Source organism: Echiichthys vipera, assembly GCF_963691815.1.
Source record: "Echiichthys vipera genome assembly, chromosome: 6".
Lineage (NCBI taxonomy): Eukaryota > Metazoa > Chordata > Actinopteri > Perciformes > Trachinidae > Echiichthys > Echiichthys vipera.
In genome coordinates this window covers 21,451,130-21,476,761 of record NC_139831.1, presented here as the reverse complement: position 1 = coordinate 21,476,761, position 25,632 = coordinate 21,451,130, and the positions used below count along the sequence as shown (strand labels likewise).

Below are 25,632 nucleotides of genomic sequence, written 5' to 3'. Positions count from 1 at the left end.
AACATTTGAAACTTAGCACAGGCAAGTTAACCTCATAGATGTGTTCATGTTTACAGACATGTGTCATAAGAAGAGTTAGTTTCATGTTTTATTCCTCAACACGCTCTCTGGTGTTTCGAACAGATATTTAATGATGGGAACCAGCCTTCGGTTATTCCATTTTTCTGCTCATTATTATTGACACAGTGCAACCAGCATAGAGATGAGTGCAAATACACACACACACACACACACACACACACACACACACACATTGTTACCTTGTTTTGAGGTTAATACGATAAAGTATATGCAGTGCGAAACCAGACATACAAGTTTCAATTGTGTTCGTTTTTGACTCGCACATAGGAGAAGTTAAAGTGCACTCTCTTACATCAGTTAAATCATACCACTATACATTCATACAGTGTTGCATATGAAAGGCGTCCTCAATGCTAATGTGAATGCTTGGATTGGTGTTGGGGTCCAGACTGCTGTGGTGGAAAACAAACTCTTCTTTAAATTGAGTGGCACATTTGTTTGTGGATGAGGATGACTCACCGTTTTCTTTTTCACTCACCTTTCCTGCCGATATGCCTGGTTGCCATGACCACAAAGATGCACACAGGGAGCAGAGGGTTAGTAAAGAGGAGATCCGGCCTTTTCGGTCTTCACTTAGGAGGAAGCTGGAACGCAAAATGACAAAGGAGCAACAATTAAAGACTCCCTGGGCAGAGCAGACACACACAGACGGTTTTGAAAAAAGTGTGGCCTTTTCTTAGAAGAAAATGTTGTTGTTGTTTTTTTTTTAAATGCTGCCAGCAGTATGAAGACAAGAACAACATGATTCAGTCACCCTGCTCACTAAAAACATCAAAAATGATGTTAAATAGATGTGTGGAATTTAACACTGCTTGAAACAATTTGCTGTGTATCTTCTTCTTTTTTCCACCTAAGACATGATCGAAGTTAAGCATGACTTTCATTTTCAAGTCATTGCCAAATATAGTCAGAATTAGCATATCTCCTTTTTTTGGAGCGGACACAGAACACAGCTCTTAAGAACTGTATCCATCTGGCACCAACCTACGGTGATCTTTACAAGGAGAACCAGTGGACTGGACCCAGTTCAGTTTGAGAGCAACACACTTAATGCTGATTTTGATACAATATATTCCAGTGTTATCAGCTGATCAAATTATGATTGAACATGCTAAAAGACACATTCACGCCCCCATTCAGGAGAGGGGCACGAGGTAGAAGGAGGCCAGATGTGAGAGATAGAGACAGAGAAGTTCTGTTTTAAGGCTCAGATAAGCACAGTCATGTGTTATTAACAATGATGAGCTGTTTCATTAGAATGCCTGTAAGTATACATCGACCTTGCTGCTTGGACCAGGTTTGTGTGGAGAGTACTGTAAAGCTGCACCACTTTATGAAAATGCACTGAAACATGTTGCACTCTTATACTGCTAATGCTTGCTTCTGTACATCAAGAGGACTGGATGATTTATCTGTACATGATGACTTTAATCTGCCCATGTACTTACTGAGAAACGCTAATTTCAGAGAGCTATACATTTGTGTTTAACAATCTAGCTAGTCCAGTTTGAGCATGTGCAACCTATTGTTTCTGTCTGATTACTCCAATTAAATATGAATGACCTCAACTACCTGAAATCTTTGAAACTGAGCATCTGGTGTTGCATTTGTGAAGTTGTTGATATGTAGACATTAGATCATTGCCCAGCCTTCACGTGATTATGTTTTATCGAAGTGATAAAGTAAGCTAACATTAGCCTAGCATTAAGGCTCAGACTCATGTGCATTTCCGGATCAACACTCTATTCCAGTTGTTGGTGGTTGGTGCTCTTTGTATTCCTTTAAATATGGCAGATTTCTTCCTTTAACACTCTCGCTAAATGTCTTTTGAACTTTATAGTATGTTTTGCCTTCTTGGGACTTTTACAAACCTTATATTTTACATCTTGCTGGAAAAACTCATCAATGGGCTCCTTCCTTTTGGATTGCATTTGATAATCGACTTGAATGGACTTTACTACGAGAAGAGCTGGTACCAGGGCCAGTTGGTAAGTCTTTCAAAACACTCTTTTAATAAACTATAGGTTGGTTAACTAAGTTGTTGGTGTTTTGTTTTATATGTAGGATTTCTTATAATGCTACTGTAGAGGTTTGTTGTTATTTTGAGCAGGATTAGTGGTTAAATAAGACATTTTAATTCACCTTAATGCCTCGAGCTAATCAGTGTTAGCCACATCCGGCTGTTAGCGACTCTACCGGATTTCTCCGTTAATAGTTCATACACGAAAGAAAAACTTTCTCGATGGCTTTTTTGATGTATGTTAGTGCCAAAAAAGACCATGATGATGATTTTGCGCCAGCATTACACTTTAAGGTTTTTTAATAAATTCATTTTTGTAAAAGCAATTTCTCATCTTCTGTACTATTGATTAAACTGGAAAAGTTCCATGCTCGTTCAAGCTCTGGAAATGCACCACCATCACTTAATATTTTAAATGTCTTGTAATTTTTTTTTATATATATCTTTAAAATATAAATATAAAAGCTATTTAAACAGTATTTATAATTTGCCAGTAACACATTCAAGGGCGAGGTATTCAGAGGTCTCAGTATGTTTCAGAACCTACTTCACTTCACAAAAATGGCTCCTATTAAAGCATTGAATGATAGGCCTCAGTCTCTTCACCTAGCCAAGATGGCAAGTGATAAATAATGCAGCTTCTGAATTTAGAATTTAACTGAAAGATGCATTAGCAAAATCTCTGATATTAGCGTTGTGTTCCGGAAGAGAGCTGATATAATTATAGAATCTGATTTCTCTCCATCTCCACCATCATCTCTGACGTGTTGTTTATGGAATAGGAATCAAAGGGATAATAGACCAGCATCAAACCTGCTCGCTCACCTGCATATAAATGGGAATATTTAGCAAAGACAAAACTGCATCCCAAAGAAGCTGAGAGAGAACGAGCAAGGAGGTTGAATGTTCAAGGACCCTTTCTATTCCCTGCTCATCTTTTCATTCCAAATCTAATTATAACGACTAAATAGACTGATTTTTTTACAATTAGTTTTTACAATTTAAGATCTATTAAAACAGTTTTCCAATGTTAAGACCAATGCCCCAAGTCCTGATGGGTATTTTTGTCATCTTTCGTTTTTACAGCTTGAGCCTTATTCTATATATGTGTTACTTAGCAGCACACAGACTCAAAACTGTGGTGTGTTTGGTGGCGGTTTCAGCAAATATTACAGTAAATTACTGCTGATTCTGTCTGATACTGCTTTGTTTTTGAAGCACAAATTACACAGGATGTAAGCCTCTCCCTGACAGCAGTTGCTATAGCAGCAAGATCACAGAGGCCCAAGTAGAGCAGACATTGTATAAATAAAGGAAGATAGCATTATCTGTACAAAAAACACCCAAACAAGATCAACTAAATGTAAAAGGCTTAAAATCTATAATCTAGTATAACCGGGGCTTGACAATAACTTTTTTGCTCACCAGCCACTATGGCTAGTGGGGATAAAATGGTGCAGGCATGTAGAAGATTATTAGAGAGATAACTCTACTGAAAAACAACATCATTTATCAATAACAACAATAAACACTGAAGTCTAATGCAATTCAAATACATACAATTCATAAAACATAGAACATTTCAATATTTTTAAATGAAAGCCATAGGGCGCACTCACACTTTCCATCCATACCGTGCCCAAGCACGTTTCACGGCTAAAGTTTCGTTTGACCAACCGGCCACGGACCGTTTGGGAGAGGTGGGCTTTTGTAAAGCATGTTTGCACGTGTACGAGCACGAGCGTGCGCACGTGTACGAACACGAGCACGAGGCCTACGGCAGATCTGACGTCATTTTATGTGCGCCTGTTCGGACATAGAAAAAAGGACCAACCATGCGCAGACATTTAAAACAATGGCGGCGAAAGGTTCAGGTTGGTGTTTACTGCAAATTTGGTCGGATGAAAATATTTAAAAACAGTCGGACAAGACGCACAAAAACTCTGAGGTCTTTGGAAAGATTTGTAAACAAAGCAACGCTTCGCAATCAATGCATGTGACGTGTTGCGACGTGATGACGTATTGGCAGGCAAGAAGCATTCACGCGAGGCCCAGGTAGTGTGAGTACAAACAGTACGGATGGACGGTGTGAGTGCACCCTAAGTAATTACTCTATATGCAGGATATCTAAGCAGCAATCACGTACAGGTGTATCTTAAAACATTAGAGATCCATGATATTTTTTCCCCATCTATTGGATGAGTTACTGAAACGATGTGTTCTTTTACAGTTTCAAATTTGAAGTTTGTTTTACAAATAACAAACAAAACCCCTTTTGCTTTTTCCCCGCCGTAAGAAAATACAATCTGCGCAGCACTTCGTTTTGGCATCATGCCAGGTGGACAGGTGCCTTCCACTTGTCGTTGAAGACTCTTTTCTTTTTCTACCACATATCGATAGTTGCTAATCATGTCTGGGTCTACTTCTTTAGTTGTAGCTGTGTTTCTCAACTTAACTGTTTTTTTTTCTTTTGTCCATCCAACACGGAAGTGTCGTCCGTCACGAGTGCTCATGGGAGTTGTATCACTTTGCCATCAGTTTATTAATTCAAATGACTTTTGAGAAGACTGCAATTAAATTCAACCAGCCAAAGTGGCTAGTAGGAGCAACTGTGTTACCCGCCACAGCTGAAATTCACTCGTATTTGGCAGGTGGGCAGGTTAATGTCAAGCCCTGAGTATGACATATTTAGAAGTTGCACTGTTGTGTTATCTATACAGTTCAGTATAGTACAGCTCAGATGCTTCTTGCAATAGAAAGGAAGACAAAATGGGAAGAAAAGGCAAACAAGCTATTCATTATGTAGATTTCTGACAATTTTAAAATCAATTTGTTTCCACCATTATTTACATTTTTTTGCCTTTTTCACCCGAAAAACCAATAGAGTACTTGAAATAAAATCTTGATATAATGACCCTTCTCTGTACTGTTGTGAAGTAGACTCAAAATTGTCACTATGATCAGAAAATTTAAAAAATCATTACAAAAGGTGCATGGTAAAAAAAAAACTAAGCATGACAAAGCTTCAAGTCTAAGGAGTGCACATTTGTTCCAGGCTTGTTAACATGCCAGTGGATATGCATGAGAATAGCAAAGGCAGATAAAAGTGGCAAGCCCAAACACTTCATCACATCTCACCACAGGCCGTTATTAAAATGATTTATGATAAACATGAAACCACTTTATTAAACATATTTGCATCATAACTCATTCAATAATAATTTATTGCAGCAGAATTGTTATGTGCTGTCCAACAGTGATATCACTTATTTACCAGAATCCTGTGTTCAGCTGGTTTTCATTTGACTGCATACCTTTAAGAGCTAAAACGTCAGGAGTCTGACAATGTATGTTCTCAGCACCTCTTCCACGTTTAAGCTTTTGGTCTGAGATATGTGCATAGGAGTCATTTTCTTGGCCTCACAATTGCCCCTTGTCTGTACAAATACATACGTACACCCAGCGCTGAGAAAGGGGGTGGGTAACACGCGCTGTCCACAGGTGCACAGATCCATCTGTTCCCATTCAGAAGGTTTATCATTATTGAGGCAAATTGGTTGGTGATATGACTCATCCCTGACTCATACATCCACTACCCTAAGAGATAAACTATTGCTATTCCTTCTGTAGTGAATGCCAACACCTGAATGGGTGGTGAGTGTGTTGATCAAGGTGCTGAGGCACAGCAGTGTTGGGTTGAACCCATTGGAAAAGTCTGCATGAATAGATATGAAATAAAATGCCTCACACGTATTCTTTCATTAGCTGAGCAAATGCAACACAGTGGACTGAGTGGGAGCTCCACAAAAATAGGAAGGAAAGAGGTTGAAATAAATAAGAAATAACTTGAAAAAATAGGCTGAAACAGCAAACACCTAAGTGCATTTTAGAGGAGAAAATAAACCGACCAGAACTTGCATGAGTAATGACCATGGGAACATTTTTTTGTCTTGACTAGATTGTGGGACATACATCACTTTTTAAAAAACATTTTTAAACAATCCATTTTAAAATATTTAGATTTACACCCTTTGTGTCAAGGGAACAAAACAGGGCAGGGTCTAATCTGTAATATGCCTGAAACATGATGATTCACCCCTGATGTAACTGGAGTTCAACTGCAAGATGCTGGATGCAAAGGTTTGTAGAGGTATTGAAGTTCAGTCCTAGAGATGTTTTTTTTTTACAGCCATGATACAGAGCGAGAAGGCATTTAAAGGTTGTTGTTTTTTTACAGATGTGGATTACAGATGTTCTTTTCGGTGGTCCAAGATGAAGACTGAGGCTTTGATGACTCACCTTGTCTCCTATAAATTATATGTATATACTGCCAATTTGCTGCGTGAGTGTCCAAATATAACTGTAAAAATGTTGAATTACTTTTGTTGGTTGGAGCAACCCATTCTCACTCCCAGCTCATCAAACATGGCAGCTTGGTCAGTGTGCCTCAGAATCTGACTGATACACAAGGCACCCTTTAGTGTCTGCATGAGATACATCAGACTTCCAACTGCTCGAACTTCCAACTGCAGTGATATAACGTAGTATAAAGAACGATAAAGTAAGAGTAGGGAGGAAGTCTGGGTGGATGGATGGGTATATTATTTCAGTATTTTCAATATCAACAGATCTGTATGATATCTTACAAAAGGTGAGGATAAATATTCATATTTCTTACACATATGACACATATATGACAATAGACATATTCTATTAAACACTACAAAATGGGTTTGTATGATATATATGGAAATATGACCATATAAGTGGACCGCAACAGGTTAAGTTTAGGCAACAAATGGTGACATGATGTGAAAATATTTAATTTAATTTAATTTAATTATAAAAGTGTTTTAAATAATAATTAATCATTTTTAATAATTTCATACATGACCAATATATTTTTTTTTTAATGGATATATTTATTTAATAAATCAATCATTTAAAGCAACAGCACAGTGGATGAAAGAGCCAGCTGAAGAAGCCCTGCGCTCTCTTCTCTTCGACTTCTGTGACAATGACCACAGGTTCAAGAGGAGGGGTCAGAGGAGCCGATGAAGCTGGAACAGCAGCACCCTGAGTAGAGTTTGCCTCCAGACTGGAGGTTTGCTGCTCTGTTTCAGCCAGGCTGCTGCTCAGGCTGGTCTGCTCTGCAGAAATGATCACAGGTGGACCAAGAGGGCTCTGTGGAGCTGGAACCGCAACAGAGGCTGGTTCGCTGGTGGGTTCTGGGTCATTTACAAGACAGGGTTTGTCATTGTCTTCCTCCCTGGCCTCAACCTCAGTAATAGATGGAGGTTCATCAGGGGGTGTTGGAGAAGCTGGAACCACAGGAGAGGCTGGTTCGCTGGTGGGTTCTGGGTCATTTTCAAGGTAGGGTTTGTCATTTTCATCCTCCCTGGCCTCAACATCAGTGATAGATGGAGGTTCATCAGGGGGTGTTGGAGAAGCTGGAACCACAGCAGAGGCTGGTTCGCTGGTGGGTTCTGGGTCAGTTACAAGGTAGGGTTTGTCATTTTCATCCTCCCTGACCTCAACATCAGTAATAGATGGAGGTTGATCAGGGGGTGTTGGAGAAGCTGGAACTGCAGCAGAGGCTGGTTCTCTAGCGGGTTCCGGGTCAGTTTCAAGGTAGGGTTTGTCATTTTCATCCTCCCTGGCCTCAACATCAGTGATAGATGGAGGTTGATCAGGGGGTGTTGGAGAAGCTGGAGGAGGTGACACCTCAGCAGAGGGTGTGTCTGGACTTGGTGCTGGCACCTCCTCAGTTACAGCCAGGTTTGAATCATCCTGGACTGGAGCAGTGGCAGGAGGTTCAGCAGGTGGTGTCAGATGAGTTGGCGCTTTAGGGCTCTGGGACTCAAACATCCCACAAATCTGTTCCACTGCAACATCAACAATTTCACTCAGCAGCACTGGTGAGAAGCTCTTGATCCTGTTCACAAGGACATCATGCGAGTGCGTCTGTCTGATCTTTGTCAGGATAGACAGGACCATGTCATCCCTGATGGAGCGGGAGAAGCTGGCCTGACGTTCAACACAGGTGAGAGCTTCGGAGACTCGGTCCAAAACGGCCTTTGTAACCCCAACAGACATTTTGCTGAGTCTCTGGGAAGGCATATTCAGGAGAGTGCGAGGAGGAAGCGCCCAGAAGCCCTGCAGGACTCTGGGAATAACCTCGAACACCACCTCTTTTGGACAGAGTAGTTTGGAGCTGGGAGCCTCCTCCTGCTTCTCTCTCAGGATCTTGGCGTAGTCTTTTGCCATGCTGAGGACTTTAGGATGTCTGTAGGTTACAGTCATTCAAATTCATTTCTAAAACCCTTCAAAATACCTTCAAAATATCACAGAGATAGTAAAACCACTGCAGTTTAACTGTTAAATATGCGTCAAATGTAACTCACTGAAAATTAGGAGGTAAGGCCTCTGGGGAGTTGAGGAGCATTCGGGCTTCAAACTCAACATCCCTCATTTTATTACAGACATTTACTGCCCACACCTGAAACAAGGAATTTGAATGTATGAAGTGCAGTTTGGACATAGTTAAAGGATAAAATCAGAATAATGTAACAGTTCAAACTACAGGAATTCTTCACAGGATTCTCGTCTCACCAGCATCAGTAGAGGTTTGGCATCCTCCTCATCAAAATCCTCCAGCTCAAACTCCCAAAGGCTTCAAACAGAAACAGAACAGAGGCTTTATTTTAACTGTTACTCTCATTAAATTCATTTTAGTGTGACAGTTCAAGGTGTAGAGGTGGACTGTCTTTCTCAGTAACTCACCGTTCTCTCAGAGTACTTTTGCTCTGCTCCAGAAGGAAGTCGATCATGTCTTCAGCAGTCACCTGAGGTGGGATCTGGTTTTTCTGCTGAAGCCTTAGGAGTTCCCTCAGCAGTGCAATCTAAAAACAGAAAGGAGATAAATCATTTTTAAACATGACAAGACAGAGATTATCATCATTTACCCTGTACTTCATATTAGTGTAGGCTTGGAAGGAAAAGTCTTACCTGAGACCTGTAACTGGTAATATTCCAGCAGATCTGCAGAGCCCGATCATATATGGATGTATCAAACAACACCTTTGAAGGAAATAAGACATGTTACTCATGGTTTTAGTCTTGTTTGAACCTAAACATAACCTTAAAACCCATCTGAAAATGTTTCAATTCTAACTCGGTCAAGACAAAAACTCTCACATACCCTGATGGGTCTGTAGACTCCTCTGCTTCCTTCAAGAAACTCCATTGACATGTTGTTGCTCTGTATCACAATACAGAACCAACCCAACAGTAAAAGCGACAACGTAAATTTCACAAGTGTAAGTTCAACGACAGACTCGAGAGCAGTCAAACACAGTTGATCTTTGGCACAAATGCACAGAGAGTGGTCAGAGTGAAGGGTTTATAAACTGTAGAGAGTAGAATTCTGATTCTGGAGTCACAGGATTCTAGATTCTAGAACTGAACTGACTTATGTCACACGTTCTGGTAGGTCACCAAGGAGACGCTTTATGCCTAAGCCTAAAAATGTCCTGTTCTATTCAATTCAATTCAATTTTATTAATAGTGCCAAATTATAACAAAAGTTATCTCAGGACACTTTACAGACTAGGTATAGAAACAAGAGAAACCTCCAAAAAACCCTTTAGTCAGGTCAAATTGGAGTATTTCTTGGAAAGATTTAGGCAGCAGAGACCATCTTCCAAGGCGTACACGTGAAAATAATATACATTTAAACATTTAAACAAAATAACAAAAATAGCCGTGTTGTCTACAACCACCCATAGGATACTGCTGTGAAAAACCCAGTGTTAACCAGTGAAGTTGTCTAGTTCATTTAACTGTACTGGATAATTCTCGTGATTTTCTGTTTTACCCTGTTATGTATTTTATTCCTCTGTGCCATAAACCTTCACCAAACTATTAAAAATACATCAATCAGGCACACTGATGCAGGCACACTGATGCACTGGGTGAAATGTTCTTTCTTTGCTCTGCACATAGGGGCTGTAGTTCATTTTGAGTCAATACACACTCAGTTCTGTTGTTGAAATACATGCTGGCGCAGCAACTGTGTAGCAGTCTGCAGAAGAATACAGTCCCCAACAAATGCACCATTTTCTACTGTTGGAGTAACATTGCTTATAACTACAGTGTTTTAGTTATTAACTAGGCCTTTAAAAAATAAAAAATAAAATTAAAAAAAATATTTATTAGTGGCATGTTTTTAAAGATTAGAAAGACTCACAGATGGTGAGGTGTGCTGTGAAAATCTTCTGCGCATAGACACAGAGAATGGTCTTTTCAGAGAAGCAGGTGACACATTGTGTCCAGTGGTTAAACTTTTGATTAATATTCACCAATGGATTTTAAGTAGATTATTATTTTAATGCACTAGAAAATATGTCTGAAGATCTTTAACAACAACAATTTCTCAATATATAGGAAAAAACTTGATTCAATTGGTATTAAGTGTCTTTGAAAACGCATTTGCTGCTGCAAATAAGTAATACTAGTGTAGTGCCTGGTCAGAAAGTGTTTTTTCCCAAACTTTGTTATTGCAGCTTTTTCGAGAACAGCTCATACAAACAACTTCACACCCGACCCTGTGCACCTAAGTGGCATCACACACCCAAGTTGCAGCTACTTGTGGTCAGAAACACAAATGAAAAACACTGTTTCAAGGGAAAAACCCCTGGGGCATCTCTGACACACCGGCACTCTTCTTCCTTTCTGCTTTCTCCATTATCAGGCTTAGCAGGGCCAACGTTTTTTTTTGTGATGGGTTTAAAAGAACACAAACAGAGCTTTTGTTTTCCCTTTATCCCAGAAATGATAAGCAGTGTAGCCAGACCATACGCCAGTGCTGACAATGCTGTGTAATTATGTCTGGCTATGTGAGACTAACTATTTACTTACTGTGAGCTTCTACTTCAGAGGAAAAACAATGTACTGCTGCATTTAACTGACAGAGAGATGTTACTGGTTATGTTGCAGATTCAGTTTTTACTCACAAAATACAACAATCAAAATATGATGCATTATTATTCATTAAATTGTACAGCCTATTATTAGAGAAAAGCTCCAACTTAAAGTCAATTTGAATACATTGCGCAGATAATGCCTCGTATATAGACGTATATTTCAAAAATTACGAGCACAAACATAAAGTTTGTTGTTAAAGCACCAACATCTGGCCGAAAATGCACTTAATTACCCAGCAATATATCTACTCTGTTTCTAGTAGAGCGAATGTATGGTCTTTAAGATATGCACAGGACAGACGCACGGACAGAGATTCATAGAGCTTTTCTAGGAGACAGTGTTCCCTAGATAGTGATGTTTGGTCTGAATGTACAAAAGCACATGTACTCTACTGATCAATTGACCTGACCTTTCAATGCCACTTATGTTGTTTACTCTTAGGTCTATTTCTGTGTTTCTGTCGCTGCTCTTTCTTTCCTAACTTTACTCGAGATGAAATCAAATAAGTAACTACACATGTAAAAGTGTTTAGCAGAGTTTGAGGTCATTAATGTAACTACGGGGAACTCTTTCCCGGAGGGCCCTGAGTTTTTGACGTGACCCACAAGCACCTCCATATCTCCTTTGTATACTGTATGAACTGTGAGTCTCTCTTTCACACACGCTCAAGCTGTTCATCAGACAAGACAGTGATAAGAAAACAATGCCCGGGCACCCTGCCTTTGAAGAGACAGCCTCGTTTGAAATTTGACATTCCACTGGCACAGTATCACAGGTCCACTTCTCCACATATCAGCTTGTGCAGCTCAGATATTACAATGTGACTAGACTGAAATAGTCCATCACATTGATTGTATTGGCCGGCACTACCAGCAATTACACATTGCTCTTTGATCCAAAATTACATCTGAATGCATCTGAGATAAGAAGTCTATAGCTTTGATCAAATTTACAGACTAACATGTTCTGTAGACACTTACACACTAAGTCCGTCTCTCTCTCTCTGTCTCTCTCTCTCTCTTTCTCTCTCTCTCTCTCCCTCTCTCTGCCTGTCTCTGCGTCACACAGCACAAACTGTCTCTGCATAGATATACAGGAAGACTGCTTAGCATCACTCACTGACAAGAATAAGCTGCAGCATTTCACAGATGGTTGTCCCAGTTTGTGCCTGTTCATGTAGTTAGTTTATGAGACTTATATTACACTCACTGTCGCAGATATACTGTATGCCAAGGATTCCCTAAAAAAATGAATAGATGCAAAGCAAAAATCCCAGCATGTGATTTGACAAGGGGATTTCTGTATTTTTTTTTCAAATTATTTTAACTTTAGAATGTGTTACTGAATATTTTTTCATGCAAGAAATAAACAATACATTAATAGAATCTTGAGTCCTGTTTGATCAGCTGCTGTCTAGTTTGACAGTTTGAATGGAGTTACGTGAGCCTGTTTAACTGCACTAGATGAAAAAAAATGAAAATGTAAATAACAAAAAACAAATTGTTAAGTAAGAATCAATATAGATCTGTGTGTTTTAACTTCACAGACACAAGGTTGTTAAAAGCTTTGGCAGACCATGTGTAGTAAACTATTAATTGTTGGAAGGGGGGAGGTTATATAAGATGTAATGTAATGTTTCCACATGTAGTTACACATCCATATACACAGAACAAAAAGGGTAGGAAACTCCCAGGGTGCAGATAAGATTACCTTGAAGGTAACATCAGCCTTGTAATAAGCATCAACTGAAACACATCACTTAAGTGAAGCTGCCAGAACGGACAGGACATTGATATTTTTCCCTGACATCTGTCATCTAATCATCTATGTAACAAAGCAGGACAGATTAGCCCATTTTGTGTCACATATTTCTGGATTTGCTTCCGGCTGAAAAAGAATCCCAGGCAGAATGCCAAGATCCCCGAGGAGAGTCCAAACATTTTGCCCTGTGCCACTTAAAGGACACCAGAGCAGATAGAAAGGCATTAATAACAGGAAAAAAAAATGAAAATACAAATTCGTTTTGAGGGGGCACTTCATGTAGAGCTTGGCGCCGTGCCTTACACTTTAAGATAACAGCCGACCCAAAGGTTGAGTGAGTTGTTAAAAGCAGATAGAGCAAATTCAGTTGGCTGGCTGAAGTCACTGTTAGGGGTAGTTCCTGAAAACAATACTTAAAGGGAAGTGTTCTGATACCTTATTTATCCTCTTCTTGAACACGCATACACCCAAATAAACACAGCAACAGTCACAGACCTCATGAGTCAGTCTGATAAAATTGTCAGACAGAAACAACAGCATCTTGTTCTTATTCTAGCTCCTTTTTAGATATTGCAGAACCACCCACAGATTGAGACAAAACAAAAAAATGCTCTGTCCCACACACCATGGGATCTTTGTGAGGGAAAACTATTCTCCCTGGGAATAAAAAAGGACATTTAGAGTTTAAATAAAATGGCCCTGAATCCACTGAAACCATTCCTGCACCTTTTGATATCCAGTCTTGGCTAAACCAATAATTAATGTAATTTGTAGGGAGGGGGAAGGCTGACAGTAGGCTTAAGTATTGCTACAGGTCATATGAATTCCCTTAAAACTCCTGTACACTGTTGTTATTTTAATTAAAACAAGTATGTGAAAGGGAGGACAGTGAAGACTTTAGTTCTTCTGTGTTCCCTCCCCTCCTCCTCACACTAATCAAACCAATATGATCATAGTACTCAAGATATCAATCATGGGGTAATGAATATCTCTCCCTCTTGTCCTTACAACAAAGCTGGCTGCTGTGCACTTCCTCGTTGTAATCTCTTGCTTCTCAATGCACAATAGGAAAACCAATGCCCTAAACATTTTCTGGTGTCACTTTATTCTTCAATTGATTGTTCACATCCTCCTCTCTTGTCTATTGAGAAAATCGCTGGTTCATCTTGAGAATCCTGGCAAAAAAAGGAAGAAAACACAAGGGGCCTCTTTGTAAAGCTAAGCCATCGGGCCATTGAATAGGCAATTTGATGACATTGATCTTTTACAAGCTGCCCTACCCTGAAGAACTGAAGAACAACTCTTTAACAAGTTTGGCCGTGAAACTGGTGCCAAAGCTTATATAAAAGGGATTTTTTTTTCTTTTCCTCCAGTGTAAGAAGCAGAAACTTTGTAGGCAGTCTGTGAAAAGGTGATATAATGCTGAAAAAATCCCTCAACCTACCGCTTCTCTCCAGCAGGCTACCCCTCACTGACCCTGTTCTTCTGAGAGAGGACGATAAACGCCGTGGTACCAGCCTATATTTCCCTGAGAGAGGACGATAGAGACTGTGGGACGCAGGTTTCATTAACAATGACTGCAGTGAAAGTCGCATTAAAACTTATTGAACTCTGTGAACTCACTTATTTACTCTGAAACAGGATTAAGGTACCCCCCCCCCCCCACTCTTCTTGACTTATGTGTGCAGATAATTTGATATAGAACAGCCTAGAGTCAAACGTTCCTGTTGTAATGTGAGTATATGCAAGATAGTCTGTAGGAGAAAGTGCCATCTTTAAGCATTATATTCTATAGGGGAGGTCAAATATACAATGTGCAAAAGGACACCGGGCCATTATTTATTGTCACTGAATGAACCCACCTCTCAAATTTTTCAAACAGAGGACACAGAGGTGATGCTCTATAATTGGCAATTATTCAATGTGACATGTAGAGATTTTTGACCCTTTTGTGGCATGGTTGTTTATGGTGTGAGTGTATTTCTGTGTTGTTGGTAGGAAGGACCTTGAGAGGGAGAATTTTCTGTAAAGGTCCCACATGGTAAAAGGTGAGATTAACATGTCTTTTGTTTGTATTAAAAAGCAGGATGAGGTGCTATATAGATACTGTGAAAGTATGAAAACACTCAATCCACAGAGAAATGCTCACATATGTCGTCTTCAGAAACTGTGTCTTTAAACAAGCCGCAAGAACTTCTGTACGGTTATGATGTCACAGCTATACTATTTACTGTATATAAGTAGAAAAAAAAGCACTGGCATTGTACATTTCTACAAACTACAGATACGTTGAATCTCAACATATCTGAATGGCTGCAACTCGTTCTCGTTTCCTATTCGTCATACACTTTTTGATGCTCCATGGTTGCAGTTTTAAAGATGTGGTTAATGTTATGAATTCAATCAAAAACTATTAACGTTACTTAGATCTTGGCATCAAAGCTACTTGCTTATTTTTAGGAAAAGATTGTGGTGTGGGTCTGTGTTATGTAAGTGAGTATGGGAATGGGAATGAGAATGGGCACAAACAGGAAACGTATAATGCGGAATTTCTTTCCTGCAACTGGGCTGAAAGTGCCGCTAATGTCATTCCTTGGCAAAGAGTAAGAATAGGAATGACCTGGAAATGCTGAACAATCAGAGCAGACTGGGCTTCTTTAAGAAGGCTTAAAGAGACAGCCACTAAAATTGAGCGTTTCAGGCAGAGGGTGAATACAGGTGTATTCAGACAGAAGATATGAGAAAACCAATGTAAACATGTTCTCGTACAAACCTAAAATACAAGTCTGAGACTAAAAATGAGATTCTGCTTCAGCTCTCTTTATCAAAACTTTCTCATTCGACAGTTTGACTTCTTTGTTATTAACACAATAAATCTTGTGTTGGATAAATGGTTGGTTCTCTGCTGAGAGAAATGTTAACAGCAGGAACTACAGTAACATGTGGCACACCCAGTCCGAGAAAAGTTCCATGAATCTGAGAATCTACACAAATCCAGTCTCTCTTTTTCCCACAAATCTCTTAAGAGATTCCAAACAGAATTTGCATAAACACACAGACAGACAAACAGACAAACACACACACACACACACACACACACACACTAAGCTGCAAGAAAGTCTGCCAAAGCAAATTGAATACCAGTGAGGTCGTCCATACTGGAAAACAAATCTGTTGTTGCTCAGAAACACAAAGGGCTCAGTCAATAATGGAGAAGGAGGCACAGAATCAACCGCTTTATATGACTTGACCTTTCTGTACCTTCATCCTCTTCTTCTCACTCGACCACACACACACACACACACACACACACACACACACACACATTACATCATTACTGTCGTCTCCTTTTTACTTTTGTTTCCATAATTTCCATCCCTCACACAGATGAGATCATTGCACTGATTTCATTCCAGCTGTTACGGTTTGGGGGCATCTGGGAGACATTCCAGCGCCTAGTCACAGATCACAAGCCCATACAGAGCCTCTTGCCCAGCCGTGTAATTCTTAACAGCTGCAGAACATCCAGTTATGACACATGAGCAAAGACACCGGCCGGAACCTAATTAAAACTGAATCTGTACTAAGTCAAAGTGCACATGTTTCACGTTATTATCTGTAATATTACTTAGATGCTGACTGCCTAAATAATCAAACAGTGAGGATTTAATGCATGGAGTTTATGAACTATTACCTCAAATGGAAGCTGCGCTAAAGTCTTGCACTCACCTGTAACCCTCTGGGGACATCTGGTGGTCAGACATAAACACTACACAGAATATATTCTCCATTCACAAGAAAACACCTGACTATAACCATGTATGCCATGTATGTTGACATTGGTCTTACTTCCTTATTGTTAAAATAATAATATAATATAATAATATTTCCCTTCACATACTTCTATTTCTTCTATTTCTAAATATTAATGTGACCCCAAACAGAATTAATACATCATTTTCTTTTTCAAAAACATGTTTATAAGCAATTGTCATTAAAATAGGAGCTGTCAATTCATTCCACTTTTTTTTTTACATTTACATTTAAAAACGACATAATGTAGCTCGTTATAGATTGCAAAATAAAGATAGATTTACATAGCTGCTGGAAATGATTGTTCTCCTTTAATATTTACAAAAGAATGCACGTGACGAGGTACTACACTACTATGTACCTTAATTCCTATATTTGTTGCTGTACCTGACTGGCTCTTCATGCATACAGTGTAAATCAAATAGCTGGAAGCTATCATTTGTCACAGCCTCCACCAAGCTGCTGAAATGAATCTTAGTGCACCAGAGTTATGTGCAATAAATACATGTGTGCACTTGAATTCTTACAGATTCTTTTCAAACTGTTATGCTTTCAAATGTCTTTGATGTTTTAGGATTTTATGAAGTTGTTTTTTTGTGAACAAATGGACTAAGCACTGTGTCCAAGACTAATTTTACAAATTTTCAGATTTACATTCACTCTATATGTCCCCAAAGCAATTTCAGTCAAAAGAAACAGGACTTGGTTATTCGTCTAGGAAGACGTTTCACCTCTCATCCAAGAGGCTTCATCAGTTCATGTACACATCTGACCAGGCTGGGACTGGATAACTATCTTTGCGTACATGATCTGATGAAGCCTCTTGGATGAGAGGTGAAACGTCTTCCTAGACAAATAACCAAGTCCAGTTGCTTTTGACTGAAATTGCTTTGAGGATAACGATGACCTGGACAAATGAGAATATCCACAGGCCTTTTACACTATATACTCCTCCAAAAACCTCAGATGATTCTCTGCAAAGTTGTGACATTTAACTCAATGAGAAGCTAATACAAAATTTCAAAGATATTTCAACCCCAATCAACCTTCTATTGGTTTGATTTAACTTCTTCTTCAGCACAGAAAGATAGACTGTCACTTCAGTTGTAACACCCCTGTTGGCCAGCAACACTGTAAAGGTAAAGGCCTTTGTCTGTCTACCTAGTTGGACCATGTCCCATCTTCTGACCTGCTCATGTTTCTGTTAATTTTCCCCAATAACATTGCCCCATTTGTTATCTATTTCAATATTATTATCAGCCTCTCGGACGTGACATACTTTAATGACCTGGCCAGCCTATATTTTGTTGTCTTTCCTTTCCCTGGTTCCACATTAAGGGTGTGCTTTTTAGAGAAGGTCTAAGGATGATGGGTAGCGTATCCTGGCCTCGACTGAATTTGTTACATTTCCTCTACATGTAATACAGCCTATTCTCATGTGGTTACGGTGTGTTGTCGATTACTTTCAATGGCATTTTCTTCTGTGGCTATGAAAAGCCATGACGTAGAATTAAGGATTGTCAAACCTGCTTTAAAGATGACACATACGAAATGGCATGCAGTTCAATGTGTGACATAATTGTGATGTTACAAGGAAAAAATAACATGCTATAATACTATAGGATGCTATCATAAATATATTTCCTTGATTAAAGTAAATATTGCAGGAGGGGGGCCGAGGTTTTAGAGTGTTTAATCCCGAATTTCAAAATATTAAACCCCTATAGGGAACAAATGACATAAAGAAAAAACACACAGATAGAAATTAAAAATCAATTTATAGTGGAAATAATGTGACGCTGTATCAGTTTGGTGCTGACCCTCTGGCCCTATTGTTTACTCTGTTGTATTGTTTACGCTTTCACCTCTGTGTCTGACAAACAAAGAAGTGCCTGTCATAATTCCCACAACATGCCTTGGTGTTTCCAGATCACAATGGGAATGCACTCACATCATTAACTGGTATGTAAAAACACCTGACACACAAGGTGTGTTGCATCACACCAGGCTGTTACATCAAAACAAAACTCCACTGCTGATAGTTTATACTAGTATATAGTAATAGACGAATAGTAGTATCACAGAATGGTGCTAATGGAGGCAAAAAATAAGAGCCAATGGGAGAAAAGTATTCATAGTCAAAATATTTAAAAATAACTTTTAAGTTGTGCATTTTTTTTATTAATTGGCCACAAAGTAATGAAAATACTAGGCAGAAATTGGTTTGTATCAGACTTTTTCATTGTTAATATAAGAATCATAAGGAGGGGGATCCATTAGTTTGAACTAAAAGTAATAATCATTATAATCATTATAATATATGATTAGGATTATTATATAATCCTAAACATATTGTGATCTGGTTAGATTCTGAGGAAATATGTAAACTATCATCGAACACAATGATATATTATCTTAAGAACAGTATATTATTATTGAATATTATTTTAAACAAATCTCCCTGATTTTCCTCTGCCCAACAAGTGAAGCTTTATTGGCAATCAAACCATTTTAGAAACAATCAAAAAAGGATTTCTGTCTACGTTTTATAAAATAGAAATGCAGTGTTTGCAAAGAAAGTTAATCTTACGACTAAATACAAAGTTTGTATGGATCAAAATGACTGTTTTACATTTTAGATTTTACATTTAGTTTTATGAAAAACAAAGTTGTAGTATGTTATGATTTAATTAACCTCTAAATGTGTTAACTTAAACATAGGCTTACCTACTTTTTGTATAAATTGATATTTAAATTGTATTGATTTTAAAAGCAAATAGACATTGTTCGTAGGGGGTGTCGTCCACCTGTTTACTCTATTGTGATACGAAAAATCGTGATTTTCTGCGTTCAGTAATCATTTGTTGTTGTTTTTTTATGTATTATGAAGGTTTTGATCCGGAAGTGTTATTGGTGGCATGGTGGGCACGAGCAATTAAGGGTCCTGTGTGTTTCCTGGGATAATGCCATAAATGTAGTGGCAAAAGCTTGCCAGACAACAGGAAAGCAGGTATTTGTTCTCTCCTTAGAAGTTTAGTAAGTCTTTATGATAATTCCCCTCCAAGTAAAACCCAGTATGATATGAATATTACTAATATCGCCATCTTGTGTCACATTGACTCTGGTGTCGCAGGCTACCACGCTACCACTAATCTCGTCTAAAATTATACATGCTTTATACAGTAGCCCTTATGGGTGATAAATAGTTTTGTCATGCTGGTTTGAATCTTTTTTATTTTTCGTTTTCGTCAGAGAAATTAAACGTAATAGTGTGAAATGACGTATGTCGTGAAAACAAATCCCAGTGTAAAGGGGAAAGTTCAAAGAGGCTCCGGGAAAAGGCTCGGCATCACACCGGGAAAGGTATTATTGGCCGCAGCTGGTTCTCTGTGACTAACCCTGCCCACAGGTAGCCTACCAGACGTGTAAAGGTCCTGGCTAAAATGAAAATGAAATGTCAGGAAGTAAACAAACGGGTACTACACACAATAAAGCTAGCAAACAACGTTTATATCAAAGGGTAACGTGCAATTACCCAATATCACTGCTAAAATCATGTTCAGTGATCCAAAGGCTCGTGAAAAAAGGCGGTGGAGGTGGAGGTGGAGGTGTGGGAACGCTGGCTGAATACCTCAGCTCGTGGAGAAAGCGAAGTTCCTCTGGACTTTTTTCTGAATGGGGAAGTTCTGTCCCTGAAATGTCATCGTAGCCTCCAGTATATCACTCACTGGAGATGCCCAGAACCGCAGCATCGGACAAATGAATGCCAAGGTAAGTTGACTGATGTGTTATTTATTAATAACACATCATTTATTAATACTAGTAATAATAATGTATTTATTTATTGAAGTATGTGAGGTGAGTCCATTATAAAAAGGTATAGTTTGATAATCTAAATAAAGATGACATGAAGATTTCTATCATTTCCCTTATGTACATGTAGTTTTTATAAACTTCGTTCACATTAATACAAACTATAGATAGTGGCTGTAATAACCTTGGTATAGAGTAGTGAGCAAAATATGTCTTGATTATGTTGTTTTATGCAAATTTGTGATTATGTGATGTCAGAAAGGTACAATGTATAGGCATCATAACTGTGTAAGCTGTGGTTTTAGCCGGCACAGTTTGGATATCGAGATTTATATTATTCCTTTTTTTTGGTGGTAGGTAGAGAGATAGAGAGATGTTGTTGTATTGTCGAATTTATGGAGTTACATTATTAGATTTAATAATTCCAACCTATTTTATGGCTTTTTCTTAATTCAAGATGTAGTATCTTTATCCATTGTTTATTTCCTTTATTTTGTTATTTACCCTGTGCTCTCTCTCTCTCTCTCTCTCTCTCTCTCTCTCTCTCTCTCTCTCTCTGTCTTCTCTTCATTATTCAGATGGAGGTATTTCTTTTCAGTATCTTCTGCGCAATTCTGCAAGGCAGTCATCAAAATCCAACAAGCCACTGGACTCTGCTGCCCCACAGTATGTTTGTTCTCTATGAAAAACCCATAACTCACTCACTTCAATTAATCCCTCTGTCAATCCCTGTGAGTCCTCTGTTATCGTCATCGTTTTGTTTTCACACTATTTGCCAGCTGCTGCCTACTGACTTTGTCTCTGTTTTTTTATTTTCATTTTATTTACTGTGTACGGGAGAAGCCATACAAAATTTCATTGTACTAAGTATAATGACAATAAAGAGAATTCTGATTCTGATTAGCCTTGGTCGTGGAGGTGGATGGGACTGTGGGCCAGCATCCCCTGAGCTGCCTGGAGCCAGAGGAGCTTACGAGGAGAGAAAACATGAACAAGGATATTTTTTGGAGGAAGAACGGAATTGAGAAAGAACAAAGAGGAAACACATATCTCTTGCAGCTGGAGGAAAGCTTAGGAGGTGGAAACTACACCTGCCATGGCAAGGATGGATTACTCCTCAATCACACTGCGGTCCTGATCCAAGAGGACAAAACTAACAGGAGGAAAATTCTTGTGAAAACCGACCAAGGTACAGTCTAATTTGAAAAAAACTGCATTAACAATGCCATGCAGCAGCTAGATTTGGGGAATTATTCCAACTGATACATTGCCTCTTGTTTTTTTTTTTGTGTGTTCCCATCTGTGCATGTTTATGTTACGTCTCTCATTAGAAGATTATTTAAAGTGCTCTGCTCAAAATTACAACGGAGGGTTCCACTGCTCTTGGACCTGGCACAGAAGTCGGTTTGGCAAAGTAGCATTCATCAAAGCTAGACGGTAAGCTCACAAACTGCTGAAATGTTTTCTGTTTCGCTCTCCAATAATAACATCATGTTCAGACTCATGTCAAAGCTGCGACTACACAGTGACATCCATAAATACCTCCTTATGAAAGGAAACATAACAAAGTACTTTATTAAAATGTCGTTTAGGGGTCAAGGTCCTGTCTTGGGATCAGACTTAATGTAAAAAATAATACAAACCTCCTGAGGGATGTTTTTGCCCCTTCGCCTATATGTCTATGAGAGAAGTGGCTATAGCTTCTTCATGGAAATCAAAGCGCAAACTACAAAATCATTTTGTCATCTGAACAACAAGACACATTTGTATGCTGTTTCATGCAGTGTTTCTGACAACGATGACGATCAAAGTAAATTCAGCTGTTCAGTGGACGACAGTGGGAACAGGATCTTGTGCCTGGACAAGCAGCATTGCCCTTACGCGGAGGAGAGCCGACAGATTCTCATCACTGTCTACGTGAGGACGGAGCACTTCCTGGTGGAGAGCTACTCTAAACACTTTTACCTGTCAGAGATAGGTGAGACAGCTCTGGGACTGGACAACTTTTTTTTCATTTTACTGTCTTTCACCTGTGTATTTCTTTCTTTCCCCTTTCCTTGTCGCTTGACTCTTATCTTTTGCTCTCGGCCACGACAGTGAAACCTGACAAAGTGACAATCTGCAAGCTCAACACTACCGCCACTGCCGCTACGATAGAATGGAGATACCCGAGCTCCTGGAGCTGTCCCTACTCCTACTTCCCTCTCACGTTCCAGATTGCACAACTCAAGGGGGGATGCAAAAGGTGTGACAACCCATGCACTCACTCAAGAGCCACCAAGGTGAGAGGGACCTTTCTGACTTTAACGGTGGAATAAATCATAACAAGATGATCACTAGACTGATCATCTTGTTTTGATTTATTTTGAACATGTTACAATTTAAAACAAACAAATAAGAAGAAACTAAACAATAATAATAAAGACATCACTTAAAATGAATGAAAATATGTGTGTCAGATGACAAAACCAGACAGTAAAAGTATTGCACAAAAAACGGTGTTGATTGATTTTATTTCTCAGACCTTGGAAGTCAACTGTACAGACGTTTGTAGATTTGAAGTCCAGCGCAGCGCTAAAGCCGTCTGTGTCCGTGCTAAGGATCCTCTCAGTAACTCACAATGGAGCAAGTGGAGCCATATCAGGTCAGTGCCTCCCAGTGGTGGGAAGTGGGACATTTAGCTTGTATTCCCCCTCCAATGTTTCCAGTTGTCCTCAGTGTTTCCCCATCTTTTGCCAGTCACTAGACTCTCCCCCCACCTGAAAAGCAAACTCTGTCTACTTTTTCAGTAAATTTCGTTCTGTCAGATTGTCTTTTTTTTTTTTTTGCGCCTTAGTTTCTAGAAAAAATACATTTTTAATGCTTTCGAGAAAAACATCTGCTTTATGTATCATTTGTATGTAGAAATGAGTGCATGGAAACCACAAGAAAGTTATAAAATATGTGTAATGGAATTCTTTTTTAACTTTATTTTTAAAGATTTTTATTTTTTAACCCTTATTAACAGGGTTGTAACTTTTACTTTTTTAAAAAGTGATAAATGAATACATTTTGCTGGCTTGATTCAAACATAATTGGAAAAAATAATAGTTGTTTCAGACTAATTTCCTTATTATTTGTATTCCATTACAGATTGAGGGGTTTCAAGAAGAACAAATGTCTGCAAAGAAAAAACTGTGCTTAACAGAAGAAAGAGAACTTGACATTTTGATTTTACATATATGCTTTTATATATTTTTCATTATCTTATATCATGCAGTTTGTAACTATTAATTATAGTTCTTAACAAGTGAAGAAATAAAATTTGATTGAATAAAATGTTTCTCGTTCCCTGCCTAACGCAAGACATCTCTACTATCTCACGTGACTGTTTGCTGAATATTGGATTTCCCTTTGTAACACATTTACAAACAGCAGCTTCATCCTTGTCACAGCTATAATTACCAGAAGTGATGTTGTCAAAGTCTTTATTGAAGCTTGGACAAAGCATTCTAGTATTACCTTTAACTATAAACTCTAAACCTACCCTCGTACCTTTTTATTAGAGAACAGAAACCTCAAAAACTGTTTCTATTTGATCAATAAACAAAAGGTCTAAATGTCTTCAGCTGCTCAGGGTTTTATGGCTTTCCCCTAACCAGGAGGGTGAGACTGTGGCTTTTAGTTGAAATTCTCACCCTTTAACCAATAACAAAACGGTTCAGCTTTTATCTGGCACGTTGGTCTTTCCACTGTTGCATGCCAAGAGACACATGCAGTTTTGTTTATAATGTCTTTTCCTCCAATCTCTCTTGGTTGTTTTCCTGGGTACAAATTCATTTATTCGACTTACAACCAAATCACAATTTTGGGACTTCTACCATCTTGTCTCTGTTTTACATCATAAAACACATTAGTTCAGTAGTTAGTCGCACTTTCACATTTGATCAGCTGACAAACAACCAGACTTGGTTTATTTTGAATATGTGAAAAAAACAAAATTATCATACATTAATGGGCAGTCATAAAGAGGGAAGGAAAAACTTATTTAATTCCACTCCTTTTTAATAAATATTACTGAAATAACACTTTGAAATATTTTGCCTTCTATCTATATAGTAATAATAACAATAATAATAACTTCCATTTGTTATTCTTCAATTATCCTTGTTCTATATCAAACAAAGCATAATTCTATTACAAATATATTTATCTTACTAAAATATTATATTATTCTTTATATTATTATAATATATAACATACACACACTTACTGAAGATGACACAGAGTACGATATAGCCACCACATACATACACACAAACATAAAACAAACTTAAAAATGAAGTGTTGCTATAAACTAATGAAAATGAGGTATTGGGGCAGTCTATTCATAATCCCTGAACTTCATATAGTAATATGAAAACTGAGCTGTCAGAGTTCCCCAATGTGCTTTGTTTCAGACATTCCTATGAGCACACTCTCCCGTGGTGAATTCATGTAAGTGCTCACTGCAGGGCATTGACCTTTAAATCACGAAAGGGCCTTATGCCACATAAGTTATGTGTCTGCTCTAAGGAAACGGGTTCTGTCACTGCACGCACCTTTGGTGACAGTAACTTCTCCCTCTGACAGCAGAGCCTTACGATGATCATGATCAACAATTTTCACCATTTAACCAAACAACTAATCGAGAAAATGATCTATAGATGAATTGATCATGAAAAGATCATGCTGTTAGTGAACTATAAGAAGCCCAAGGTGACATCCTCAAAGGTCTTGTTTTGACTCAACCCAAATATATTATTCAATTTACTGTCACAGAGAACTAAAGAAAACAGAAAGCATTCGCATTTGAGAAGCTGAAATCAGAGAATTTGGATTTTTTTTTTAAATAAAAATTACTCAAAATGATTATCAAAATAGTTGGAAATGAATAAATCTAATTAACTAAACATTGCAACTCAATGTGATAGTATATTTTATCAGTTTAGTGGCTATGTCTTATTCATCACTAGCCATCACAATAAGAAGTCTTGGGTTAGTCTAGTGCAACCTTTTTGGCCCCTTAAAATAAAGAGTCGTCAACATGTGACTATGACCTGCCGACATGAATGAGGAGAAGTTCAAACAAAGAATGATTGTTCTCGTTTTTAGATTGGGTGACATTATCTGGCATTTTA

At 38.4% G+C, this 25,632-nt stretch overlaps 1 protein-coding gene across 1 annotated transcript; it reads left to right on the top strand.

The window, feature by feature from the left end:
• Positions 1–21,115: 21,115 nt before the first annotated feature.
• il12ba (interleukin 12Ba) lies at positions 21,116–23,219 on the top strand (the record flags this gene model as incomplete). Its single annotated transcript, XM_083915438.1, has 7 exons — positions 21,116–21,139; positions 21,378–21,662; positions 21,805–21,910; positions 22,258–22,451; positions 22,571–22,755; positions 22,996–23,117; positions 23,213–23,219. Exons 2-7 carry the CDS (start codon positions 21,461–21,463, stop codon positions 23,217–23,219), a joined length of 816 nt encoding a protein of 271 aa, XP_083771564.1. The 5' UTR covers positions 21,116–21,139; positions 21,378–21,460.
• Positions 23,220–25,632: the final 2,413 nt, after the last annotated feature.